Genomic DNA, 9,046 nt, shown 5'->3' with positions numbered 1-9,046 from the left:
GAAAAAGAGGATAGACACTCGCTCGGTCCTAGCAATTGTCGTCAGAGTGCCGTAATAACTCAAGAACGATTGCAATGATGCCATCACTGCAGAGGCGAAAGGGGCGTTGCCTTTCATTTTGAGATCTAGAGATTCTTGCCTACACCAACCTGACCAAGTTAGGTGGAAAGTTCAGCTCGATTAGCGGCCATTATGAGTGGCGAATCTTAGAAAGTACTAAGAAAGTACTAAAAAGAAAGTGCTAATAGCAGCTAGCGGTGAATTATGTTACTGCAAATTTAATCAAGGAAACGTAGACTAGAAGCTTTACTGAAAGGCCAAATGTATAAATTTGCAAATTAATAAATTCGACAAGACTCTAACAAACCATTCAGTATTTATTGTCGAAATCTAGACTCTGCAGAAACACCAGAGGTACACATTTTGAATCAAAGTCGGCAATGCTTATCCGGTGAAGGAATTGCTCATTACAAACAATTTTTAAAAATCATTACACATATTAGTTTAAATTGTGCATGCACATTCATCCATATTATGTACTCCATTCCTACTTAGAAACTGGCTGTGTACTCTTGATTGGCTCAAAATTTCATTGGGGGCAGTTTGGCAAAGCTGTATTATTGCCAACATTCACACCTTAGCTGTGCCATTTCTGTCGGGCAATTGGGGAACTGTAACCCCCCCCCCCCCGCATCCCCACAAAAACTTTCTTCAGCTTTGCCTCTTTTCTCTACCTTCTCAGTAAGTATCCCATCACTTCTAAATATTCTTATTACTAATCACAGTTTATTTTTATGGATATATGTAAGAGAAAGTAAAACGATATACAAAGGATTTATTCAAGTTATTCAAATTGTTTCTCTCAAGTTTTTACTAAGCTTGTAACAACCAACTAGTCTGACCATTCGTCATCGAAATCGTCCTCTTCCTCATCGTCATCTTCATCTATGGTAAAATATAATGATGATTAAATCAGAGTTAATTTAACGAGGGACTTTTAGGCTTTAACTAATTCGCTTGGGATTGTTATTATTTCTTATTCATTATGGTCTCTTGTGCCACGACTCCTCGCGTTTTTCTTGTATCTTCTCTACTAGTTTATGGGCAATGCATGGAGTCCTTCGACCTCCTGAGGATTTGATTTGTAAAACTAGGGTAAGATGTGTGTTTCGTGGCGTTTTCATTCCCTTGGTTAATCTAGGGATGTTAAAGGTTGAGGACTGGCATTCACCTTGCATGGTGAAGCCTCAATAAAACTAGGCTGTTTGTTTTTCAAGCCCTCCTTCCCTCATTTTGTTTTTTATGTGAAATTCTTTTTCAGTATAGCCTTGGGTGTTGAGTTTCTTTTACGACATCGTACCTTTAGGCATCTTTTATGCTATTTAGCGTTTTTGATGCTTTTAGGTAGGACTGGTGCATCGCCTATTAGTGGGGAAAAGAGGCTTTTCCTGTCCATTCCTTCCAAATTATCAATCAGATTTTGGGGTTATAGTAGGTTGAGCGATTTGCGCCGATGCACCAACAGCCTAACTCGCTCTCGATGATGTGGGAACGTAGCCTCATGACTTACCTTCTGATGTCTATAGCAGTTTATCTGAGGGAGCTTTATGCCCTTATTTTATCTTGATATTTCATTCCTGAGTTAGTAAATTGACGTGATTTAAAGAAAAACTCAAAACTCCACTTGAAAAAACGCACACATTGCGTATTCACTACGGCATAAATTTCGATATGATCAAAATTAAATATTGCGATACCAAACAAACAAAAGTTGCTACTCGGTAATTCAGGCCTGATGAGAACTGGCTTGATGCGATCTGCTGGAAATCATGCCCGGACTTGCGTACCTATAATTATCGTCGAGGTACAAAATGCTCAAGTAAAACTATTAAAGATAAAGAATACAACTAAGTACTTACGCTTGCATAGGGCTTCGCATAAAAAATAAGGAAATGGTGGGTTCCTATCCATGAAAAAGGCATATTTCGAAGGGGTTCAGAATGACTTTTCAGTTCCACTGATTTATCGAGGAAAATTTGAAGAGTGTTGAAGCAAAATAAGGGGAGGGGAGTGTAACTGCATCTCACCTGATGACTGAATATGCTTTTGCCTGTCTTGCAACGCCTTCATTAAAGCTCCTGCCATTCCAACAGGCTCTTCTGTTGAAGCATCATCATCATGGGAAACCTGAATAGAATAGTTCATTTCGTTAAGTAAAGCACTAAGTAGAGCTGATACAAGCTAGGAGAAGGTTTTTGTTAATTCAAACTTTGTCGCATGCGTTAACAACAGGTAAAAATCCTGCTATGTGATTTTCTTGATTGGCACATTATGATAGAAACTGCCCCTACACAACGCTACCGATAAAATTCAGAGAAAAAAGATTTGAAAGCAGTTGGGTCATCTAAGATTCACTGCCGATGATCATCTATTAATCTCTCGAAGAAATCTTAATCATATAATTCAATAAGGGTATGGTATAGAAATACAATAAGGGGTATCATCCAAATGTATTGAAAAGGAAGTACCATCTTGTATAATGACTACATGAACAACGCACATATTTTGTCGCCAAAAGGATTGATTGATTCAGGGTTTATCATGCTCGAATATTCATAAATTTCATACCGCTTTAAGCTCTTTTCCTTTTCTAATTGCATCTAAAAGAGCATCTCTACCATCAACGGAAGTAGACTTTCTTTGTTCATTGTCAGTCTTCTTTAGCTTTGCCCCCAAATGAATCTGGTCCAAGAGAGCACCTCTTCCGCTTCCTCCAGAGGGAGCTGGGGCATTGCTTCTGGCACCACCCATTGCAACCGGAGGTGGCGGGGGTGGACATGGGGCTGGTGGTGCTGCAGGAGGTGGTGGTGGCGGAGGGGGGGCACCTCCACCCATTGGTGGTCCACGAGGTGGCTGTGGAACGCTTCTACCTGGTGGGGGTGGTGGAGGAGGACCACCACGAGAGGGTGGTGGTGGTGGTGGGGCACTAGAGCCTCTTGAAGGAGGTGGTGGTGGTGGAGCATTCCCTCTTGAAGGGGGTGGTGGTGGTGGTACACCGCGTCCTGGAGGTGGTCTTGGCGCCCCACGTGAAGGTGGCGGCGGTGCTACAAGACCTAAAAATAGACAGTAAACATAAAAACTGGAGTAAACATCAAATTTTTTTAATTTTAATGTGCGCAAATTTACAGTAAGTTCTAGCCATAACATGAAAAAATGCAATAAAATGCAGCCATCTGGTGTTTAGTGGCGTAGATATATTCCCAGAGCTCAAATCAAAACCTGACAGATCAACGTTTGATGCTCTTCAAATCTTAAATAGATTCAATGAATAAACTGTTATTTACAAAGTATCTTAGGGATTTTATCCTGACCTTCCTGATGCATCCTGTACAGTTATTGATGGATTAGACTGATAGTATTATTATATGACGCATTAAGAGCTCTGACGCTTACTTATTCATTGCAATTTTTGAAGATTCAGATTACAAAAACTCGAGCAAATGTCATTATATTTTACCGTATTGCTCGGTGTATAAGTCCAATTTCTAGTTCCATAAAATACTTGTGAAACGTAGTGGCATAATTTTGTGAAAAATTGCTCCGTGTTCGTAGGTGTAGTTTAAAGAAAAATTTATGCAAAAGAGATTTGAACAACTTTCGATGCAGGAGTGAAAACTGCATTTTTAGAATTAAAATTTAATGTCGTTTTTGTCAGCCAAAACTCAAAATGCAAAAACGAATGAAGTAGGAAGCGAAATACGAGACAAAAGCTGTGGAATAAATAGAGTAACTCTTTAATATAGAGCAGCACAATTTTTTTCAACCATTTCCACAATAAAATATTAAGCAGTCGCAATTATAACAGCAACGTTTGTTATACGCCGGGCATTGCTAAAAGTCGTGAATTTCTGAACAAAAATTCAAGGTCAACTTATATGCCGGTTTGACTTATACGGCAGGTCGACTTGTTCGCTGAGAAATACGGTACTGGTTTTACAGTTTTCACGATTACTCGCTTTTTTAGCTTAATATAAAGCATAAACATTAGACACTGCAGGGGCCTTCTGTTTTTGTTCTATGCTTACAGATCTCCAAACAATACTTACTATCGTCACGTGATGGTGGTTGGGGAAGTGGTTTAAAACACTCCTCCATTTCTGCAGCAGCTTTCTCTATGCCTCCATGCTTTTCCACAAAATCATAAATGAATTTGGAGGTCTCTTCATCCTCCAATTCTTTTTCAGTAATACCAGCACTGTCAAAAAGTTTCTTCCACTTTGGATCTATGTTATTAACCTGCAAAGACAAAATCTTTCATTAGCAAATGTTTCTCAAGCGGTCCTTTCTAAGGCAAATCCTTTTATAAGTTTTGGCTTTTTGATGCTGTAAAGAATAGTAAAGTTCAAAAATCTGTCATCAGTTAAAGGATACGCTACTGACCTTCCACAATACCCCCATTTCAAAAGCTCAGGAGCAAAAAGTATGACCAAGGGCACTTATAGCTATGGAACAGTATGCCAAATTATTCTCCTGGCTGGAGACAGGCAAAATTTGTGTCGCACTTTGTCCAAGAGTGCTCTCCTTATAAATGGTAATACAAGTCAAAAACTATAAAATTTGCATTCACAAATTGTTTTTTCGTTTCAAAATCCTGGCTTTTCTGTTTTATATTCTACTAAAATGACATAATGAAATACCCATATACTTAGTTCATGCAATATGCTTCCAAAACAATACTGTCATAAAATCACAAGGACCATTAAAGATGACATCATACAAGCTGGAGAATAGGGATTGGAAGAAATCAAATTTGCAAGATTCAGCAGAGTAAAGTTAAAAATATTACATCAAATCCTCCTTTTGGGTCCCAGCCAACATGCCCTACATGCCTGAAAAAATGACAAAAATGATTAAACTAATCAACAGAAAGTTAATATTTTGATCATTTAGCAAACTAAAATCGAGCTTTACAGAAAGGAACATATGTTTTGTCAAGCCAGGTTAAGGACTAAGATTCAAAAGCTCCAACCCCTACAAATGAAACAACAAAAAATTATTTTAATCAATTTAGTCATACATTTCCATATCTGAAAAAAGATAATATCCTCAAAGATGGCACTTGAAAAAAATTGTTATGATAGAGTAGAATGTTGGCTTTTGGCAAGTTAAAATGTTGGCACATAAGTTGAGAAGGCGAGGCAGGCTATTTTAACAATATTTTGTAGATAGGCAATAGGCTAAAAGCATCTTTAAAAAAGAAGAAATGAATGGATCTTTAAACTTAGCTTGAAGTAAGATCTATCTACTATCGGTACCTGAAATCAGAAGGTAGACCAATGTCTGCTTTTGAAAGTTTTGTTTTCTTCTTTTTGTCATTTTTACCCCCTTTCTTTTTGCCTCCTTGAGAGGATGTTACACTTTGGGCAGGTGAAGGACTTCTTGGTGGTGGCTCCGTATTTGCTTCAAGATTTATAACAAATGTATCTAAGATTGCTTTGAACATAATTTTAAAGATGACCCAAGATACCAAAACTAATTATATAAAAACATAAACAATTTGAACAATTGCTTTGTGGTACAGAACTTGAAAATGGCTTGAAAAAAGCAAACATTTCACAAAATATTGCTAAAAGCTTTTTTGTCTGACACTTCTCAGAGTATAAGATGTCAGAATAAGGATCCGAAAGAACATGATGGAAAGTATATACCCAGTTGTGGATCAAAATAGGCCAATCAAAAAAATGCAAGCACATGATTGGCATGGTTGTCCAATCAGTGCTGATGCCTATAGAAAAATTACCACTGGAGTCCAAGAAAAAAAAACTTCTGTTTCTGCCATTGGGCAAAGACAACCCAGATTGTGCAAAACTCTATAATGATGACATGTTTCAAATAATTGGCAGAGTCCAGTCGTCTTTTCATCTAGAGTCATCTTTTCATCTAGAGGTTTTGGAATCGATCTTCATACAAACCAAAAAGTTGCCATTGTGTAGACATAATGAGTTTGTTTTCTCTCTTGGACTCCAGTGCTAATTTCTTTATACACACGCAGCACTGATTGGATAACCATCCAAAAAGATTAAGAATTTTCAGGTACTTACAATTTATTGGCTTCAAAACATTATCATTTCTGTCTGCCAATGATGGTGGAGCTGGAGCTTTGCGGGTCTGTTTCCTGTCTGTAAAATACAATAGTATTCTATGTTCATTACTTAGGACTGAATTTTAGAAAATCTAGCTACAAAAGAACATGTTTTGCTTTCTCAGCAATTAAGGGTAAAATTCTTTAGATATTCAAGAAGAAGTGAGACATTCTCTTTATTTAAAACCTGACAAATTGCTTTCTTAATTTTCTGTTAAACAAAAGAACAGCAATACAATGATAAAAGGTCTTCATAAAGTTTTACTCATTTATAAGAAGCAAAAGATATAAAACTTGTTATTTGCCTTATGTGACTGTCAATACTTTGGGCAGAAAGAATCAACAAATGTAAAAATGGGGCATGTAACATGAATTAAATAATAGTATTGGCAAGCAAAATAAAACAAATATGAACAACAAATCAGATCAAAATCAAAACATGTTGTACATACACGCAACAAGTCTACTTTGGTTAATCAATTGATAAAAAAGAATATCAACATTACATATTATTTACCTGTTCTTAAACTGGGAAAGCCTGCTAACATTTAATAATTTACCTGTTAACATATTAATAACATTGTACCTATTTTCCTTTGTTCCCTTGCTTTCAATCTGTCCTCTAGCCTGGCCCTAAACCTGTCTGCTTCCCTTTCACTTGCAAAATTGAATGCTGCATTGCATGACTAAATGAAAATATATTGACTCATGTATACAAACACTACCCAAAAAATATATATTGAATAAATTAAAATACAAATGTGTGTGTATTACCACAAAATCTAGTATAAAATGTAACATGAATATATTAATGTTTTTTGTGGAGCAGTTGAGCATTTAAAAGCTAGATGCTCTCTCATTGGTAAGATAAACTATGAAGAGAGTTCCCTCTTGCCCTCCATACAATATAGCTTATTCCCTTGTTCCCCATTTGAATATTGTATTAAAGTCTGTATTATTGTAGAATTAAAATTTCTTTAATGTTGTCTTATATTCTTGTTGTTTAATCTTTTATTGTGTTATTCTTTTTTATGATGAATTGTATTGTAGTTGAATCTTAAACACAAGCTGATGCATAAACATAAGCACTTCCTGGTGTTTAGTTAGCTCAGGTACAGAGGATCTTCCAATCATGAATAACTCAGTTAACTAACTGAGTTACAGCTGCTCAAATGTATTATAATAACAGATTTTTAAAAATACTCACAAGTGAACCTATCACCTTTTTTCATGACATTTGAGTTTTACTGATGTAAACAGTAAACAAAATTTTAACAGCAAATAATTAAGCAATAATTTCACTTATTGACAATACATACCCAAGAAGTTTTGCTAAGATAATGATTTGCATGAATTTCAGGAATTCAGAAAAATCCATAGAATCAGGCCTATTTTTATGAAATCAGTAAACATGGAAGACATTGTGCTGCCTATTACAGATCAGTCTTCAAGAAAAAATACATAATTTTCAAAAGTCTAAGGAGAAGAAACAATAACAATTTACAAAATAAAATCAAAAGGAACTTACATCTGCTTCAAAAACATGAAAGTAGGGACAAGCAGCATGATAAGTAAAATTTGTGTACAGTTCTTGTTCCCATACCACCATTTTACTCTAGGGGATAAAGTATTAGCTTTATTCACCATTATTTCGTGATAAAAATAGTTTCTGAAGCAATGAAACTTAACTTTCAAATTTAAATGCTGGGTTAAAAAACTTATGTACAAATACACTATACAGTTTACAACTGAGCACAGAAAAAAAATCTACAATCAGTAGTATATTCGTAAAGTTCACAATTCTGATAATACTAAAATATTTTTTGGTTTCATGGCAGATAAAACAGGGGAGATTAAAATAGCTTCTTTTATCAAGCTAGCAAATAAATTAAAACAGCACATTTGATTGTCTAATAATATAAAACAAATCACAAACTTTACCAATAAATCAACAACTCTGAGAAAGTAGGTTCTTTTTCCATTATCCTTTGATAATGTGGCAACCCCAACATGCTGCTTTGTCCACCTATCTCTATCTGTTGGGACTGCCATATAAACTTGTACAACAGCAGTAGCAAGACTCTGCAAAGATATAAACGAATGATTAAACTCAGTAAAAGGAAATGCTTAAAATTATACCCTTCTTCAATTAATCATCACAAACCTATATTTGAATACCACATTTTCATTGAATAGCACATAATTTAATACAACACGACTGCCTCAAGAACCAGAATAAAGGTTTGATCCAGCATGCCTTTTACTGTATATACCCCCTAAGATACTCAAGTGATCCCATCTGTTTACTCAATGAACTAAAGAAATGAAACTTTCAAAGCAATATAATGCAAGTATCGAGCGATTTTGTGTTCGAAGCCAAAGGCACCGGCTGGAATTCGCGTCTTTACCTGATCAGAGCCTTCCCAGTAGTTCCCTGCGTTTCCCCCCTTCCGCGTTCGAAACAGCTTATCACCATGCAGTATTGGCTAGAAATCTATGTTAGAATGAAGCAACTACAAAAGCCCAAAGTGGGCTTAACTAAGTCAAAACTGATAACTGACGGTTCACATTGCTTCTTCCTGTGATACAACAGTTAAAATTTGACAAAAAAAATAAAAATGTCGTCGACTCTTGTCTTATTTACTCACAAAGCATCTTTTTCCGATTATATCAAATACTTCTCTGTTCTCATTGTCAGTCAGTAATTCCGAGGGTGTATTAACATTTTCGGCCCTAGCACTCATTGTTCCACGACGATCAACCATCTTGCAATTAGAATACTCTCCTCTAAGCAACTTCTGGGCTTGGTCCTTTAATTCTTCCGGCACCTGAGTCTCAAGTTCCAAACACCACTGAAAATGCGAATTGACGTTGCTGTTGTTCAATATCATGAAATTAAATTGA

At 36.1% G+C, this 9,046-nt stretch overlaps 1 protein-coding gene across 1 annotated transcript; it reads right to left on the bottom strand.

The window, feature by feature from the left end:
• Positions 1-441: 441 nt before the first annotated feature.
• On the bottom strand, positions 442-9,018 carry LOC135682339 (actin nucleation-promoting factor WAS). Its single transcript, XM_065197197.2, has 11 exons — positions 8,791-9,018; positions 8,084-8,224; positions 7,671-7,757; positions 6,729-6,828; positions 6,102-6,179; positions 5,316-5,460; positions 4,847-4,889; positions 4,107-4,296; positions 2,629-3,113; positions 2,088-2,187; positions 442-945 (listed from the first exon to the last, which is right to left on the bottom strand). Exons 1-11 carry the CDS (start codon positions 8,905-8,907, stop codon positions 893-895), a joined length of 1,539 nt encoding a protein of 512 aa, XP_065053269.2. The 5' UTR covers positions 8,908-9,018; the 3' UTR covers positions 442-892.
• Positions 9,019-9,046: the final 28 nt, after the last annotated feature.

The sequence above is a fragment of the Rhopilema esculentum genome, chromosome 16 (genome assembly GCF_057945365.1).
Source record: "Rhopilema esculentum isolate cy_ngs chromosome 16, ASM5794536v1, whole genome shotgun sequence".
NCBI classification, from domain to species: domain Eukaryota; kingdom Metazoa; phylum Cnidaria; class Scyphozoa; order Rhizostomeae; family Rhizostomatidae; genus Rhopilema; species Rhopilema esculentum.
Note: the sequence above shows the minus strand (reverse complement) of the source record. Positions and strands in the feature narration are given on the sequence as shown.